The sequence below is a fragment of the Hakea prostrata genome, chromosome 8 (genome assembly GCF_041222555.1).
Source record: "Hakea prostrata isolate BN-2017 chromosome 8, UWA_Hpros_2, whole genome shotgun sequence".
In the NCBI taxonomy this organism is placed as follows: Eukaryota; Viridiplantae; Streptophyta; class Magnoliopsida; order Proteales; family Proteaceae; genus Hakea; species Hakea prostrata.
Window position 1 is genome coordinate 40,692,249 of NC_142607.1, and position 19,406 is coordinate 40,711,654.

Genomic DNA, 19,406 nt, shown 5'->3' on the forward strand with positions numbered 1-19,406 from the left:
ACTAAAATCTGAATCAAGCTTTCCATTAGTGAGCTCCTGATACTCAAATACTTTACACAGGGTTTCTTCATCACCGCTTCACTTTCTGTCGTAGCAGGTAGAACTTCAGATATACATTGTGTTTACAGCCGAAAGAATAACAAAACTACATTGATGGGGGGGGACTAATGACCTTCCTGTACATTTCCTGGTGATAATCAAGTGGTGCAGAACCTGTAGATTTGGCCACCATGCTGCAGAGAACAAGTATTCTATGTGCAGCTTCTCCGCTTGCCCGCTTGCTTTTGTATGGGGGTACCGCAGTCCAACACAACTAGAATATGCCTCTCGATTCATTTTCAATATTACTTATATCCCCGCCAAGTTTGCAAGAGCGAAGACCACCACTTCGATCAATTCATCAATACGACCTTCAGCAATTTTAACTTGCCTTGCTTTTCCTTACTTAATTTCAGGTTGGTGAATGGTTAGATGGTGAGATCTCCTCCATGGCTCTCAAGCCAGCATCACCTGAATCATATGCATGAGGGTACTCAATAGGCTCTGGGATCATTGGGCCTGGTGCAGTATATGCTGGTTCAATGTTCTCATTTATGCTCTTCTTTGGTCTCTTTGGCCTCTTGGGCTTATGCTGTTGTTGATCATCTTGCTCATAGTCGATTGAGTGGGATTCATCCATCCCCATGAAAGAATCACTGGTTTTCAGGGCTTTTTGAGATCGTGCTTTTGGAGGGGTCTGCTTGTCAGAGCTTGCCTTCCTCTGAAAACAAACAACTAGTGTAAGCTATGCTCAATAAGCAGTATGCTTCATTATTTACAAACTGGAAGTCAACAGAACTTGGTAACCTCCATTGCCTTCAAATAAAGGCCTACCCAACTGCTCGCAAAACTAGATATGGATCAACAAAGTGAAAGATAAAAGGAGATGGAAAGAACTGTAGACCTTATTACTAGCATTGCCACTCTCCGGATCAGCAGGAGGTTCACAGCCAGAATCCTGGATACTGGCAAAATCTTCCCAAGACGCATCACCCTCAGCATTCAGGCGTATGCCCTTCGTTGCACGTTTCTTCTTCTGTCGTTCCTTAACCTAATATTACCAGAAACAATAACTAGTATAAAACCTGTTCTCTCCAACGCATATCCATATGCGTGTGCGTGCATCTGTGCATTGTTTGTGTGCGCTGCCAGGCAGGTAGGAATTTATGGAGAAATATATATATATATATAACCCAGAGGCAAATGGGAAGGGAAGAAAAGATCTCCCCCCCCCCCCCACCCAACCCCCCAACCAAAAAAACAAATATATGCTTGAATATCATAAATTATCTTCTTTGTGGGAGAAAATGAGAACAAAAAAATACCTGCAATGGAGCTTCTCTCAGTTTCTGCTCCAATTGAGAATCATCAAGAAGTAAGGAAACAACATCCTCAGGAGCCAGGAGGTCGCCTTGTACATGGCCACCAGTCATAACCAACTGCTGTACAGTATTTTTCTGACTTGCCCTTTGCAAAATTTTCTCTTCAACTGTTTCTTTACAAATCAAACGGTATACAGTGACCTGCACATAAAAATAAAATTTTCAGATTGCAAAGAGAAAATTTCCTCACAAAAACCAAGTGCGGCTCACAAATTCTGAAAGGCCTAACTGCCATACATGACCTTACCCATCCCAGCTATTTGGACTACAAAACCTGAAGTCACACCCCTTGAAGGGCCTAAAGAAGTACGAAAAAAATTCTCAGATTTACGCCTTGCATAGCATTTTTCCTTGGAGCAAAGGAAATAACTGTAAGTTTGCTTGGTTTTGTGCTAATACATTTTTTTTTTCTATTTTTATTAAAAACATTTGAGCCATTCCAATAAACATGACCTGGTTAGATTAAGGTTCATGAACTCAGTATGCCAGAAAACCAAGTTCAACCAGGTTCTTGGTGAAGTGCAATTTTTTTCTATAAAAATCTTTTTGTCTTTTTTGGACTCATTTGACAGTTTCTGTAGGCTTGTATCCAGCCTATTTTGGGCCATTCAAACAAAGTGACACTATCAGATTTTGCAAAAACCAAAGTTCAGACAAGAGCTTGACTTTGGTCTGCAGGTTCATGGACAACTATGTGCTAAAGAACCCTACTCTACACAAGATTAGTAATAGAAAGCAATGAGAACATGCAATTAATTCAGTTAAAGAAGCATTAGAAATGTGAAACAAATCAATCTTAAAGAAGCATACTACTCATCTTTTGTTCTCACTTGTCACTTCACACTTAACACATCATTTACCAGTAACGTAAACTACTGAGACCTCGCCAAGATACCTAGAAATGACCAAATCTTGAGTCGCCTGTTTACTTAACTCGTATCCCATTTCTTCACGGCTCCCCCCCCCCCCCCCCCCCCCCAAAAAAAAAAAAACAACCCACAAACGGAAAAAGAGAGAGAGAGAGAGAGAGAGAGAGAGAAGAAGAAAGAAGATATTTCCAAGATTGGGGTAACTTCTGGAACCATGGTCCAGGTGAAGAATAGTAAATGAAGCATTCATTAACCAAACCAATGAAATTAAATTATTACTTGCCTATAATCAAATTTCACAAAGAATCCAGAAAATTACAGAAGGAAGAAGAAGAAGAAAGAAAAACATGAAGTGCAAGAACTCAGACAACTACAAGAGTTTGATGGATACCATGATTACCATCAGAAAAAGAAAAAAGGACAGCATAGATTCTCCAATCCATTAAAGGAAAGTTTAAGCATGGAACAAAGTGTCTGGGGGGCAACACAACTCCCCCCAGCGACACGACATATACCAAATGTTGATGATATATCTCCGAAAAATTGGCGGTATATCGCGAAAAGTCGATTTTCCGGCGATATATCACCAAATTCACCATATTTAATAGAATTTCATTCAGTTTTTCACCGATTTTTCATTCGAATGTGAAGCATGAGTCATACTCAACATAATGGCATAATGAATTGTAGACTTTTAATACTTCTCTGCACCAATTGTGTAATTGTGTTCTCTTTACACGTTTACATTAGTTTATGTGTTTTCCAAACTTCCAGTTTTGCCCGCATATAGCCTAGCATGTGCCAATCAGAAACTTTAGATTAAGTGATGTTTTAGGCCAAAATAATGCTCCCAATGTGTTTATTGACCTCAAATTAGGCTACGCAACAAAATTCAACCCAAAATGACCCTAAATACCCCCCAAACCAGGGGTCAATTTTCATTGACACCCTTGCCAAAAGTCGCCGACATGTTGGCGAAATGTCGCCATGTCGGTGGTGTCGCCAATCACCGACACGGCGACACTATTCGATTTTCAGACCTTGTGTTTTAAGTAACAACATAGTTATTATACTCTTGATTATCAGCACCAAAATGCCCTGTCTACATGATACAAGCATCTTGGAGAGTGCAAGCTGGAGGCCTATTATTGTTTTCTAAAGCAAGTTTCCAAGTTAAGGTTGCAACTCTCGATTGGGAGCATGGTGGGAGATCTCGCGAGATATCTCGTTTTTTCAGCTTGGCGAGACGAGATGGAGGGCGAGAGCAGCGAGTTGGGATATCTCGCTCGAGATCTCGCTATATCTCGCCTTGGATCTCACTGGAACTCTCAATTTTCACATTTTTTTGTGGATTTTGGCTGAATTTTCATTTGCAACTACTCTTAGCACATCTACAACAAGGAAGATCAATCATTCTTTACTTGTCTTATGAATTTATGATTTAATGACTTATATAGAACTTCTAATGGTTGTATAATTATTTTATTCTTGAAAATTGAGATTTTGATACTCATATGGATGGAATTTTGATAACATTTAAGTTAGTTGATGCATTTGATATACTTGATTTTCATTATATGCCTTAAAGGTTCTGTATTACATGTTGTATAACATTGCATTCCCTAATCCTACTACATTTCGGTTTCACACTATGGGTAGACTTTGAAATCATACATAGGGTTGTTTCTAACAAATCCAAGGCCACCAACGTGTTAAAAATGCCTTAAATAAGCTAAATACCAAGTTTCAACTCAATTGGGACCTAAAACCCACCGAGATGGGCCACCGAGTTGACGCCAAAAAGTTGTATATCTCGACCGAGATGGTCGAGATCTCTCTTTTTCAAGGTGGCGAGATCTCTCTCGAGAGCAAGATCTTCTACCATGATTGGGAGCACAAAAAAACAACACAAACAGGTGGCAAAAGTTTTGGAAAAAGTCAAATGTCAACAGAATCATGTTCTAGCAATACTCATCAGTATTTTTGTCTAAAGTTGACTAACCTCCTTGGTCTGACCAAGACGATGAGCTCTATCCATTGCCTGTAGATCCAAGGTTGGATTCCAGTCACTTTCATAAAATATCACAGTATCAGCTGCGGTCAAGTTAATGCCCAGTCCACCAGCTCGGGTACTCAGCAAAAACACAAAAATGTCACCCCTGCAACAAGAGAACAATAGATCCAGTTACCGCTATCTCTTTAAAGGTCTCATTGGGCTATGGCAACATTTTTCACAACAGTTAGAAAATGTACATTACAAATCTGATTAGAACAGAATCACAAGGTAACAACCAAAATAGGTCGAAAGCAGTGCCTACCGGAGCTGGAAATCTCTGACCATGTCACGGCGATTCATTATAGTTGAAGAACCATCAAGTCGAAGATACCTGTACTTCCTATAGTTCATGTAGTCCTGAAATACAAATAAATCAATCAGCACTAAAACGTATTCCGATAATGATTAGGAGAAAATGAAATGAGTTGACTGGCAATTTTGCCTCCAAATTTGGCAATCCTAAGGCTGTGTAGTAGTGCTCATATATGAGCTGCATTTCAGTGAAGGAAACATTCTTAAACAGTACCCCATTCAGAAAGTATAACAATTCCTCAATTCAAAAATTAGTATGCCATCTCAACCTTTCTGATATGATACCTGTTGGAGGTTTTAGACATTTCAGATACGATATCAACAGGGATATATACATAAGCCAGCTTTCAAATGCAACCATATGAAGTTAGATAAGTCACACTTCTCTTAGAGTTGATTTGCCTTTTGAAGGCCAAGAAACCTTTAAAAAGCTTGCTTTTGCAACCAATAAAGTAATAGTTGCATTTCTGAAATGAAACTGAAACAAATGAAAGAATATGACACAGTTAGACATTACTCTTACAAACTATTCGGAAGTGTTTTCTATTTGGTGTTGAAGCTGAATAAAAGAAGTGTGCTGAGTAGACAAGGCAAGTGGCCAACTGACATGCCCCATTACACTAATTTTACAAATCATTAGGAGATGTTTCCTACATGATGTTAAGTTGATCAAACCAAGTATGCCAGGCAGGGCAAACTAGATGTGAACCATCATTGTAATGTTAGCCATAAACTGGCGCAGACTCGAGCTAATCTAATGGTAAACATCCCGATCAAAAGTTGTTCATTATGAACTATTGATGTCATGAACAAAGTGATTCCTAGAATTGGGATGAGAAAAATCATTACAGAGCAAATTCAAGGTACAGATTCTTTTTAAGCCAAATTGCAGAGGAGACAAAATGATATCATATGTGCAAGCATGCTGAGGGGCCATAGAAACCAAATTAACCAGCAAAGTGGATGCAATGCAATAAAGTACCTCAAGAATATTCAACATCTTAGTCATTTGGGCAAACAAGAGTACACGGTGGTTTTGAGCTCGCAGCCGCTTTAATAAAATATCAAGTGTTTGAAGCTTCCCAGAGTCCTGGACGAGAATGAGGCAAAATTTTACTTATTCCATTTGACAGGCATTAAATGAAACACAAATGAGAAAATAGTGTTACCGTAAGCATCTTTGCAGGATCAAAGGGTTGCATGGGTGGAGATGATCCAAATATCTTGTATGTGAGCTGAAGAATGGGCTGCCTGACAGGTATCTCTGAGTCAATCTCCTGTATCAAATGATGAGGACTACTGGGCTCTCTAGGTCCATTACATTGTGACGTTCGTGCGAAACCAAAGAATAGCCTCTTCACCCAAGGATTGTGTAGTTCTTCACGCATTTTGTATGCAAAGTTTCTATCAGAGCAGTGGATACTAATCTGCCAAGAAAAAATATTTAAACTTAAGGACAAAAGGCAGTGTAAACTTGCCATGGATAGATAATGAATTAAATAAACCATACTGGAGGAGCTCTGGTTCGTGGAATAAAAGCATATGTTGACTGAAGAAGCCTGGTGTTTGATACAAGCCTATCCTCATGAGAAACAACCAGCCCCTCATATGGGGCATCACCAGGACCAGTTGCAAGCTTCCTTTTGAGTAAATTAGACTCAGATCTAGTAGGCATCAGTAACATCCTTGTAACAGCTCTCACTTTCCCATTATCAAGCTGACTGTCCTGAAGATCATCACCCTCACTTTCCATGAACAAGTCCAAGAATTCATCTAAGAATCGTCGATCCCACCTCAAAATTGAAAACAACAGCCTTTCCATAAATGAACCATTTGCCAGAAATGAAACCTCTCCAGGGGACAAATCCATCAAATGGGTAAAACCAAATGTCCCACTGTGCACAGGGGAAGACCCATCTGAGCTTATAGCACATGGGAGTGTAGACCTGTAAATATTTATGGGGGAGAATACATTGAAGAGCTTCTCAAATGATTCTCTTTGGACTCCATGATTGAACACTAAGGAAGGTATTTCAGCACTTTGGTCAATTTCTTGATGGAACAGCTTTGGTACCTGAAGTTGCAAGATTAAACCAGGTGTTATGAAAATTCTAGTGTATTCTACAACTTCTAAAAGCAAGATTAATTGCTTTTGCTTTGGTTTACCTTTCACTATATTACCAAGTTCGCAGATAACATAGATTGCAGTGCGATATTATGATGCTTCTCAGAAGATATTTAATTGTGAGATACCACAGTCTAACTTTCTCTACCGTCTTTGAAATCCATTAAGTCAGCCTCTATGGAATGGCATGATTATCCCCAATTTTGTTCCTTATGGAAGATAATCCTATCATTTGTAGAAGAAACTACTAATTACAACATCCTTTGCTGTAATTTTTTCAGGCACATAAGGTTTACTTCATTAGGTATTCTACTATTAGATAATACAAGTATTTTTAAAAACTTGTAAGGCATTAATTTAAAGAATGGCTAATTACAGAATAAAATGTAAAACTAGTTAGGACATTTATGCACTTTCATCTATAATGTGCTTGGCCATTCATCACAAAAAGTTCAAAATTCAAATCATCCCTAGCCTTATACTATGTTGAACTCGGAATGAATGCAATTTATAAATAAGACATCATCTATTAAAATGAAATGCTTAGATTTCCACTATGTATAGAAAAACTTTTTTCTTTTCTTTTTTTTTTTGTTTGAGAGAGGGGGGGATTCCATGGTATAACCTTTAAGGCCATTTATCTACTATGTAAAGAGAGTTTACATTCAACATGAGGTTTCAGGTTTAACATCCAGCTCTCATATTTCATCCAATGATATACTATAAATCACACAAAAAAGTCTTTCCTGACTGGGAGAACCAGGCGGTATCTCTACAGCATCACCTAAATTTTTGCTACTTGAATATGAAGTACAATTTTTGACTGCATGGTAATGCTATAAATTGGTGACATGAGAAACTTCAGATGCTAACTATAGACCGGGACACCCTTGCATTGATACGTATCATCTTACACCCTCTTGAAGTCCTGAAGTTTTCAATAATCATTTGGTAAACTCTCCTGTCTGAAATCCAACAGGAATGCAGTGACTGGTAAACCAGACACAAAATTATCAGATCTCTCGTGTCTGAAACTTGACATGTTTATAGTGACTATGGTCAAGCAGTCACAAAAAATCAGTCCTATCCACTTTGACATGTGACAGAACAGGTACCTGACAAAGAACAAGAGAGGGGTGGTTGTTTTCATCTTTATAATTCAAGGGAGTTGATGCTAGTGTACCATGTTTACACAATTATAATTATATAATATGCATTTGACCATAACTAGGCCGCAGGATTATGAGGACTGGAAAAATTAGCAAGGGTAAGATGAAGATCCACTCCTGATTAATGATAAAATAAAGCCCATGTTATGTTTTATCATGCCAATTAACATAAGGTGTCGGATTCTCATGCAAATTTCTATGATTTTTTAACCACTAAGGGTACTTCTAGAACTAGTATTTAACTAGTGCTCCAGTGAAGAAACAAATCAACAACCCATGGTAAATCAAAAGTAATAAGCAACACAGTGTATTGATTGTAACCAATGAAGAAACCACCCATAGTAAATGAAAAGTAATAAGCAACACAGTGTATTGATGGTAACAACTAACAAACATGAAAGTCAACAGCCTTTAGGAATTACCTTGTACATTATGGGATTCCGACCTCCTGCATAGTATATGTCATCCAACTCCCCAAAGGGAGGGGGAAGAAGAGAATTTGGGATCTCTCCAAAGTAAAGGTAGGAGCTTCCCTCATTCCTTTCAAACAACTCTGGGTGGTTGCAAACCTGACATTGTACAACAAACCAGTCACTGCTTGCACGTGAGAAGTTACAAGCAAACAACAAATTCTGAACGCAAGACTACACACATAGGTCCATTCCTACCAAATTCCCAGCAGGAGAATAATGAAAATCTGTACCTTTCTCAGTTGTATGACTATATTCATCAAGTTCAGAATTTTCTTCTCATTAAGATGTCCTCGTCTGCCATCAAACAACTCAGCAAGAGATATCTTATTCTTTATAGCTTGATAGAAAGCCTGTTGCCGAGAGCTCAACTTGCAGTGCACTGTGACCTCTGTTTTCGCAGTCATCTCCGTTATAACATCTTTTTTAACTCGTCGCAACATAAAGGGCTTCAGAACTGCATGCTGTCAGAAAGACAATCCAACATTAAATACAGGACAGAAGCACTTCTTCAGGCTACAATCATAGTAATCACCAGAGAAGTAGGATAAACGAATGTCACCTTTTTTACAATGATGCTAAAACACAACATGCCATTTTGTTTGGGCTCTATATGTTTTGCCATACAATGGTAGCAAATTTTCTTTCCTTACTGTTTAGATTTTCAGTTGTGGAGGATTTTCATATGGAGAATTTTTACTTGGGAGTCCAGAAAACATGCTGATATATTTTATGGCCTACATGGGCAAGAAATGTTACCCAGGAATGACTCGCATGATTACTCAACACTCGCTCTCAATTTGTATCTGCAAAATCGAAGTCGCCTTCACTCCTGAGTTCCAATTCATTATTTGCAGACACATCTCTTTGGAAGAACCTAACAATCTCAGCTTAGAACTATGAAACTCCATTTTACGACCCTTGGCAGTTATTGTTGTGAGAAACCGAAGGGTTGGAGAGTTGAATTTCAGGATCCTGAAGAAAAGAACTGCCATCTTAAAGAAGCCAGAGAGAGAGAGAGAGAAGGGATCTCTAGGGATTTTAGGAATCACCAAAACAAATGAAGCAAAAACGGTGAAACTAAAAAGGGGTGGGGGGGTGGGGGGTGGGGGGACTGGCAGAAAAGGAGTACGGCTTGGACTTTGATTTAAAAAGTGAGAATTCTAAAGAATCTAAACTCTTTTTAACAATTTCTGGTTAGTGAGGAGTAGCAGTAGAAGGATCACCATCAGTATGAGACTTGAAGATTTTGCATCCAAAGAGGCTGCAAGTCCAAGACAAAGGCTGCTGCTGTGAATGGAGCCACTGGTGCTGTTGCTCCAGAAACGGGCACATTTGCCCTTCCCAAACTCTGAAACAGCCTCTCTAGCAAAGTAGGGGATACATTTACCCTTCCCAAAGCCTGCAGTAGCAGGACGCTCAGGAGGATGCTCCGGGCCTCTGGCTAAAGTTATTAAATATACAGCCCTTGGAGTAGAACTGTAGGAGTGTAGCAATTTAAGAACCATCGGAATGTAGCACTTTGAAACATTTTGGAAAAGAGTGTAGAAGAAAGTGGTGTGGGTATTAAATGTTCATCTTCATCACTACAGGTATACATGACTACATCACCTTAAGGTTCTATCATAAAGTCAATCCAAGAATAAAGCCGAAGACTTTTATAGAATAGCCCCTTATGCCATTATCCTTTTTATATATGTATTAGTTTCACCAGGGCCACTTCAATTATAATTCCAATTTTCTTCAATTGCTAGCAATTATTTCTGGTGGACTATTACTGATGAATTTTTCCAACTGGTTAGTTGGTGGAAGTTGTAACCTCATTCTTTTTGCTTCTCTGTTGTTTTTTGGAAATATTTCTACGTCTGTCGCTGCTGTTTTCCTCTATATTTGTAATTTTGTTGTTTAATTATGCAACAATGCTCTTAGCCTCTTAGTTAATTGCATTTTTTTTGGGAGGGTGATGAATATACTTCTTTTTTGTAAGTTTTATATCCTAGACTTTCATTAATTGTTGGTTTTCTCAGATCAGGTCAATGCTAGCAAAATTATGCCATATTGCATTAATATGAATCTTGATGTAGCATGAGTAAAAATACATCAGTGCTAAAATGCTATTTGGTCATTCGACATACTAGTCTACTAGATATCATCAACAGATTTAAGAAAATAGTAACAACAAGATGTCTAGGTCTCCAAGGCACTAGGCAGACATCCTGTCACCTAAACAAATAGCAGGCTCCAATGCCTTGGGACACCTGGCACTTTGACAACTATAAACCAAACAGCATAAATTTATCATTCTTCAGAATAACTGCACTTTACCAATCTGTTGAGCTGGTGTTCATTTAAGGTCCCCCCATGCTCTGCATGATTCTCAATGCTGATGACATAACACAGACAGATAGTTATAAGTGAATGACCATGAGAGCATAAAAGCACAAACAAGTAAAACAAATGACAGACTACTGGAAGAATACCCTTTCGAAAACCACTCATTGAACTGCTCATGGCTGTCAAATAAGGTGGGCATTATGAAATGAAGAAGGGCCCACAGCTCTGCCATATTATTCTGAACGGGTGTACCAGTCAAAAGTAAGCGGTTTCTACAGTTGAAACTGAGCAGTGTCTTCCACCTTATACTGCCAAACCAAAATATTCATCATATCCATAAAAAATTAAATAACATCACATCCATGAACATGAACTGTAGCAAACCAATGTGATGCTAAAACTCTCCAGATCTTGTAAGGGGCCATGGTATTTCCATGAGTATCTATATAGTAACACGTATGGTTAACAAGAAAAACAGAATATATATTTAAAACACATACTGTTAATATTTTATTGGGCAAATATCCAACAAACTTAATCAGTTTGCCACTTGAATTTTTAATACCAATGGACCTAAGGGAAGAGACACATTCCTTCCATGATGATCATCTGCTCTTTGACACTTTTGACTTTGTTAAGAGTATACGTCCATGTTTCCAACTTCTTTCTATGCAATTTGTGTTTCTGTGGGTTCAACAGTAGGTTGTGGACTCGGGTTGTAGTTTATTACCAACCACCCAACCCTATCCTAAGAGTAGATTTAGTTTATAAGGAAATCTAATTTCCAGAATTAGGAAATGGAGCAAACACTTCCAAATGGAACATCCATCCTCAGGGACTACAGAAGTAATAATCAGATGAACCACATACTCCAAGATATACCAGAAGACTATCAATTTAGGAAACAATTAATACCTGCTAGCACTTTTAATTGCCTGTGCTTCATCCAACACCATATATTGCCATTTCACACGCCGGAAATACTTCTCGTCAGACACTAGCAGTTGATAACTGGTTATCAATATATGGAAACCAGATTCTCTGGCAAAAAATGGGAAGCTACATTAGCCACAATCCAAGACAAACTTAACGTTCAATATTGACCATTGAGCAAACTACACTGATACCTTTAACAGACAAAAAGTTAAAAAAGAAAAAAGAAACACTGCAATGATAAAGGATCCAAGCATAGTTGGTAGCTAGAAAGAAGAGCACAAGATTGACTGAGATCAAAGAACTCTTAGAAGACACTCTCGAACTTGATCTTAACAAAGCTCATGGGCATCTTTTAATTTGCACTAAGGGCACCTTAGAAAGGAGACACACAGAAAGCATTCTGAGTCCCTTAGTGAAACACTGTTCTAATGAGAGCACAAAATTGCTTCAGCAAGGAATCTCATGTTTTCTTTCAAAATGTAGCAAACTTCATGCATGACGGGATTTGAGTATGTATCTGGTCCATGGACTTCCTGATGCAACATCAGGCCGATTCATTTGGTTCCAACCCAAGCCCAGAGGAACCGGTCCAATGGGGTCTGGACCATGGTGGGAGATCTTGTGAGATCTCGCGAGATCTCGCGATTTTTTCATAAACCGATACGAGATCAAGGGCAAGATCTGCGAAATGGGATATCTCGCCATATCTCGCCTCAAATCTCGCTATATCTCGTTGGAACTCTCAATTTTTGCCCAATTTTTTGCGGATTTCAGCCAAAGTTTCAATTGCAACTACTCTTAGCACATCTACAACATCAAAGGAAGCTCAATCATCCTCTACTTGTCTTATGAACTTACGCGTTAGTGACTTATATAGAACTTCTAACGGTTGTATACTTTTATCATTCTATTCTTGAAAGTCAAGATTTTAATACGCATATGAATGTTATCTTGATGACATTTAAGTTATTTGATGTATTTGATACACTTTATTTTCATTTATATGCCTTAATGGATTTATATTACATGTTATATAACCTTGCATTCTCTAATCCTACAACATTTCGGTTTCACCATATAGGTAGACTTATAAATCATACTTAGGGCTGTTTTCTCACAAATCCAAGGCCATTAGTGTGTTCAAAAGGCCTTAAATAGGCTAAATACCAAGTTTTAGCCCAACTGGGACCCTAAAACCCACCGAGATGGGCTACCGAGTTGACGCCCAAAAATTGGCAGATCTCGACCGAGATCTCGCCTCGATGATCAAGATCTCGGTTTTTCATGGTAGCGAGATCCTACCATGGTCTGGACCAATGAGAGTTGGACTTAGTTAAGTGTTTCACTTCAGTTGTAACTTTAGATCTGTTTGTTTTAGATTCCTAGGTGAGAGTCTTAAAGCTTTGTTTGGATTCTACTTTGAATTTTGATTTCAACTAGGAATTGTGTTTTATTTCCTTTAATTAGATTGTATGAGGAATTTAGGATGCATTTTTCAGATAGAACAGAGACAAGCTGTTTGTGAGATTTCCCTCTCCCCTGTCTCAACTTACCCTTCTTTCTCTTCCTATTCTCTGTCAATAAAATGCATGTAGTTTACCTAAAAGAAGGCAAACGGAATGTGGTTGTAAAAGATTACCTTCGATAAAGACGCTTTGGATTGATGTTCTTTCTAAGAATCTGCCTCTCCTGAAGTCCACCCCAGTATGGAAGTGTCCTTAAGTCAGGGCAGAATCGACTGATTTCATCAGCCCAGTTGTTCAAGACAGAAGCAGGTGCAACAACCAAGAAGGGTCCCCATATATTTTTCTCCTGTACAGAACAGCCAATCAATGTTAAGAGGCAGATGGAATAATGATCTCATGAGCAATGATTAATGAAACATCAACTCACCTCAGCTAGATGAGCCAAGAAGGCCATGGCTTGAATTGTCTTTCCTAGTCCCATCTCATCAGCAAGGATACCATTCAAACCCTGCAACAGGAAACATTCTCAATTTTCAAAACCACACGAAAGATCATTTGGACAAATGTAAGTTGACTTAAAGAAGGCATAAGAACCTGCTCATAACAATTGACCAGCCACTGCAGACCCTTTAACTGATATTCCTTGAGGGAGCCCTTAAATAACTCTGGTGTCTGCACTGATGATGTTACAGGCATAGTAGAGCTGAAGTATGAAAACAATTTCTAAATATTAGATCTTGACTAACTGAAGAAGATACCACTGTCATCTCAACAACTCCCTAGCACATCAAAAATATATATAGCAGAAATCTAAAACTCACGGATGAAGTAGATCTATGTTAGTAGATCCTGCAATTGAGGTGTCATTCTGCTGCCCCTCAGTTTCTCCTGCTTCACGTAGTCTTTGACATTCACTATCAAAGGCACTGGTTATCTTCTTTTGCTGGGAGACTGCCAATTGAGCAGCTTTCAGAGCCTCCTGTCTCAATTCGGCCTCCTCAGGGTCTTCTTCCCCGGGTTTAACACCTGAAGTGCTCAGAGAGAAATCTTGGTTATCTGGTTCTCCATCACCCACAGGTAATGCTTCTGATGATTCAGAAGTTGTTTTGTTCTGCATGAAATGACTGTAGAGCTCTGTTTGCGACAATAAGAAATTCAGTCTCTGCTGTTGCCTTTTAGCTTCACGGAGCTCCTCTTCACGCTTCATAGCTTCTGCAGCTTCTTTTTCTTCTTTCTTCCTTATCTCAGCCTGCAGGAAGAGACTTTTCCTTGATCAAATTCTGATATTTTAAAGTTTGGATGCTTTATTTTAAATCCTTACTAAATAGGATGTTCTCCTTTTAAACGCTTACTTAAATGCCACTTATGTCAACCCTTCTTCCCAAATAGCAAGAAAAAGAAGCTTTGTTGAAGTTCAAATCCATTCCATTTTAAGCATACGTTTTAAAATACTGAAGATGAAATTTTTAAAGCCGACATGTAGGTCGGAGAAAGTTCCATCGAGTTTGTACAGGGCCTGGTTTACAGTGCCACACTGGTAGATATACCAAACATAGTTGCACATATTTATTCAGACCTTCCATTACGAGTGTCAAATTAGTCTTCTTTTATGGTTCTTACTCTTTTTCTAAGGTGTCTAGATATACCAAACTCTGTGTATATATATATAACCCAAAATTCCAAACTATGACCAAGGAAAAGTCACAAAGCAAATGAACACATACCTGCTCCTTATCTACCCTTTTCCAGAATACCTGCATATCTCTAGCCAACTTCCTAGTGCGGATCGCTGCTCCCCTCATCAATTTAAGGGACCTACTCACCTTCAGTTTCACCTGGAAAATGAATCAGCAATCAGTTTAAAGCAAATAAAATAAAATACTTTATCTTAAAAGGCAAGAGAACAAGAAACTTCCAACCCCAGCATGGCTCGTTTGGTAAAGACCAATGCCTCACAACTAGAGGTCACGAGCTCGAATCTCCTTGGGGCCACCATTTATCCGAAAGTTAAAAACTAAAAGAAGGAAGATATCTACATTGAAAAGTTCATATAACCACACTTACCTCTCTTTGACATGTTTCTGAGAACCTCTTAGCATCAGTCAATTGTTTCTTGTGGAAGTTAGTGAAAAACCTGTGATGCTTTGGTATATCTCTTCTAACAATGTTCACCCAGACTTTCCCAACCTTTTCCATCTCCTCCCTCTCAATTGAAGCAGGATCTTTTTTCACTATTTGCTTCTTGGGTAGTCTACGTTCAATAATCTGAACAAAGAGCTAACAAAACTGAATAAAAAAATTAAATGGACATACATCCCAAAATTATAACTCATAAAACATACTGACCTCATAGGTGTCTCCTTTTTCCAAGACCTTAACATAGTAAACTTGCAAGGTACCACCCTCGGACACAATAGACCGTTGTATACCTCCAGCTGCTCCCTCAGGAATGGAGGAATTCAAACCACTTTCACTGACTTGGAGGTCAAATTTTTGGACTGAATTATTGGCTGATAAGGCCTTTAATCTTGCCTGAAGGGATTCATACTGCGGCTGAAGCTCACCCATTCCACCAAGGTTTTGACGACCGAATGTTCTATCAGAAGCCATCATTGCAGCTAGGGATCCCAAATCGAGTGTGCCCTTTAAATAATATTCGTCCACCCGGATATCCAAGAAGCTGGGTAAATTCAGGGATGATGCAAGCTTATCATAAGTTGGAGGAATCCTATAAGTGATGCCCTCTCCAATATCCAAATAACCAGAATCAAATGAGGATGTGAACCTATCATTTCCATATTCTGGTGTGAAATCTCCATCATAGTAGTTCCCATGCTTAACAGGACTAATTTCCCTAAGATACTCTGATGGTGTTTCCACCCTATGCAACACTCTATCCTCATTACCCGACTTCCGGCCTTTAGAGATGACATTACGTTTTGGAAGTGGCATTTTTATTCTGGTGGATGCCGGATTTGATGAGGTCTCTTTGAACCTCACCCTTCGATACTTCTGGATGTGTTCCCCCAGCATTGAACGATAGTGCTCCTCTGTAATGTGGTTCCCGTACCCACTGTCTTCGTCCTCGTCGTTACTTTCGGCGTCTCTCCTGGCAGAAGAATTTGAACCAGCCTCAGTATCGAAGTGTTGCCGCTTCTTCTTGCGGCCTATTTCTGATGACCTCCGCAACAGAACTCCATTCCCACTGTCCAACATTACTTCTTTACCTGCTATTTACAACCAGAGAACCAACAAGATGCATAATTCACAACTGCCCAACTTCCACACTAAATCAACTTGGGAAACTCAAAAGACAGAATTATAACTAAAAACATATTATGACAATAGAATGGAGATGAGCACAATGTAATGCGTTTTAGCCTAAATTCAACTAGGTAGTCGTATTTCCACCCAGGACAAGAATAAACGTCTAAAAAATATGAAAAGAAATCAGAAACCGAAAAATTTGAAAACGTAAGTGCCTACCTTGGCTACCTCTGCTCTCATCCTGACTACTATTGCCATAATTATCAAAATCATCATCTTGTTGAGGAAGTTGAAAGTTCATCAAAGACTACAATACAACAACCCAAAAACAAAAAACAAAAATAAAAAAGCATAAAATAAACCTCAAATTCATCAAATAACATGTAAGTAGAAATTTTTAAGAGAAAAGGAACATAAGCACAGACCCATCTCATTAAAACCCAGTAAAACGGAAATTCAAAACCTAATCCCTACTCGAAGAAAGTAAAACATAATCTTTTCAACCGAAACACCCCGTTCAGATCAAGAAGCAAAACGAACCCATCTGATAAATTAAGAAATACCCATATGACTAACCTCGAGATTGAAGAGATTGGAGTATGAATATCCGTTCTTCGAGTGACGCTTGTTGTCCATATGTTAGGTTAGGGTTTGAAGGCTCTGGTAACAGCTACCAAGAACCCCAAAAACAAAAACTCGAATTTTCTAGAAAGCATAGAAGAGAAAACTTGTGAATTATAAGTTGAGGCACTTCGATTATTATGCGAACAACGTTGATTGGGAGGCGATGAGGGTGCGTAGGATAAGTATGAATACGGAAAATTTAGGGAAGATGAGAGACGGAAAGACAAGAATCGAACAGACGGGCGGTAACAGGAAAGCATCCTTTAGGTGCTAACGTGCGCCAACGGGCTGATATTCATTAACGTGTTCTAATTTTTCCATTTGTTGCTCACCATCGCCACCAAGAGCTCGAGACTGCTCGCAGACTGTGAAAGAAAGCTTTGCCACACAATAACGCGGGTCTACGATACACTACTGTAGTCCCACTGGTCCGGAGATCTTGACCGTTGACAGTAAGTGGCCCCACTGAACAGATGGATTTCTATAGTGCAAATTTTTATTCTTTTTATTATTATTTTTTTAATTTTTTTTTTTTGTAAAAAATGCGCTTTATATATAGGAAAATTGGGAATGGGTATATTACATATGCCGCCGTAAAACTGTAGTGCAAATTTTTTTCCAAAGAAAAATAAACTAACCCCTAGGGTTTTCTCGACACCTCATAAGTAAGGCGTTAAGTGTTTGGATTTCAACACACTTTGCAATAATATGACTTAGGTCAATCAACTTTGGAGTGTCATATCTTAGTGTATACACGAAATGTTGTCATTTTCAAAGAGATTAACATGTTTATTAATTTTACCATAATTACTTTTCTTCCCTTTGTGCAGTTATCTAGAAACATATCATGGAACCACCGACACTGGATAGAAGGGTTACCCGATTCATGGACCTTATTCTGGATGATAGCACTTTATTTTAGATTTTTGTGGATGGCTTATGGGATCACAAGACACGGGTAGAGATGCCAAGGTTGATTCTTATGGGATTCGAGTGGGCACTTTTTGACAGCCCAATGCAAATATGGCATTAGTGGTTTGGCGGCATTGGTCGAGCTGGAAGCTATTCGGGAGGGTCTTCTTCTTGGATCATCTCTTGGAGTTTCTCACTCGCAAGTGCATTCAACCTGTCTTTCGGCAGTTTTAGCTTTACAAGGTTGTCTGTCTCCTTTAGACTAATTATGTTTTGAGTCTTGTACAAGAAATTGGGCGTATTTCCTCTTCTTTTACTAAGTTTTCTTTCAGTTTATTCTTAATGAAAATAATGGTTTTGCTGAGTTTTTGGCCAAGGGACCTTCTAGTCTCTCTTTGGTGCGGTCCTGCAGGTATGGTGTTTCATCCTTGTTTATGTTCGATACGTCTTTGCTTGTTTCTAGGCCTTTTGGCCTTAACTCTTTTATATAATTAAAGCTTTCATACTTTGGCAAAAAAAAATGTTTGGATCTCCTAAGGTCAAGGTTCATTAGGTTATCGAAATAAAAAAGGTCAGGGTTCATCGCTCCCCTTAAAAATTAGTCGAGATGCATACAAATTGGTCCAGCCACCACAATTTCTAAGATATTGACTCCATGGATAACACAAACCAACATTCAAGACGGTATACAATATTAAAATCACAATTTATGCTCTTTTGAAAGCCTAGCATCGATGGAAATTGTGTATCATGAAACGGTTTCTAGAAGTTAAACAATGAGAATTCTTGGAAGTCAATGTTGGCTCTCAAACCATCTTGGGCTTGGAAAGGGGTCTTAATAGGTAAAGAGGTGTTGAAATCAGGGCTTATATGGATAGTTGGTTCAAGTGATGAGCTAATTAATATATGGGATGATGCTTGGATTGGGGCTTATTGAAAGTTTAGACTCAACATCCAGAGTACCAAAATCTCACAATTGTTTCTTACGTAGAGTGAGTTTATTGATCAATTGTCTAGGTAATGGAAGGTTGAGTTAGGGGTTGTATGGCAATGGTTATGTGCTAATTTGCCCAATTCAACATCCAGAGTATTCCATCCTCATGATGCAAAGGGGATTCCTAAGATGAAACTAAGTCCTTTTTAAATAGGTGGATTATGGGGGGCGTGGGGGAAGGGGATTATCAAGTATCACGCCCTTTAGGTAACTCTCATGTAAAAATGAGTTAAGTGCAAGAACAAATTTATTAAAGAGAAGAATGACATCAAATGGCATTTGTCAGAGATGTTGGGAGGAAGATGAATTATAGAGGACCACCTACTAATGGATTGTGCATTTGTGAGGACAACATGGCTCAGGTCAGTCCTTACTTATAGCCCTTCCCCTTCAAATCTCATGCAAACTCTGATTAGTTATTGAAGGACTAGTATAAAATGCACGGTTAAGG

The 19,406-nt window shown here is 38.7% G+C and overlaps 1 protein-coding gene across 4 annotated transcripts; it reads right to left on the bottom strand.

The window, feature by feature from the left end:
- Positions 1-2: 2 nt before the first annotated feature.
- On the bottom strand, positions 3-17,404 carry INO80 (DNA helicase INO80-like protein). 4 transcript variants are annotated; one of them, XM_089167278.1, is made up of 22 exons: positions 17,002-17,404; positions 16,645-16,732; positions 15,505-16,385; positions 15,223-15,423; positions 14,883-14,993; positions 13,980-14,407; positions 13,753-13,861; positions 13,586-13,666; positions 13,332-13,504; positions 11,672-11,797; positions 10,903-11,064; positions 10,748-10,805; positions 8,656-8,886; positions 8,375-8,521; positions 6,169-6,732; positions 5,828-6,085; positions 5,641-5,748; positions 4,609-4,703; positions 4,293-4,449; positions 1,365-1,562; positions 944-1,090; positions 3-760 (listed from the first exon to the last, which is right to left on the bottom strand). In XM_089167278.1, the coding sequence occupies exons 1-22, from the start codon at positions 17,059-17,061 to the stop codon at positions 452-454; spliced, it is 4,692 nt and encodes a 1,563-aa protein (XP_089023404.1). In that variant the 5' UTR covers positions 17,062-17,404; the 3' UTR covers positions 3-451. The 4 variants fall into 4 exon arrangements, with proteins under 4 accessions (XP_089023404.1, XP_089023403.1, XP_089023406.1 ...); XM_089167277.1 differs by having other exon boundaries at positions 15,505-16,388; XM_089167280.1 differs by lacking the exon at positions 16,645-16,732.
- Positions 17,405-19,406: the final 2,002 nt, after the last annotated feature.

What these genes read in the sequence shown, in the direction of transcription:
- INO80 (XM_089167277.1), bottom strand. Translation starts at nt 17,061, where the DNA reads ATGGACAACAAGCGTCACTCGAAGAACGGATATTCATACTCCAATCTC. An exon ending in CAGAAACATGTCAAAGAGAG is followed by an intron (nt 14,994 to 15,222) that starts GTAAGTGTGGTT and finishes TTCATTTTCCAG; the next exon opens with GTGAAACTGAAGGTGAGTAG. An exon ending in AAAGGGTAGATAAGGAGCAG is followed by an intron (nt 14,408 to 14,882) that starts GTATGTGTTCAT and finishes CTCTTCCTGCAG; the next exon opens with GCTGAGATAAGGAAGAAAGA.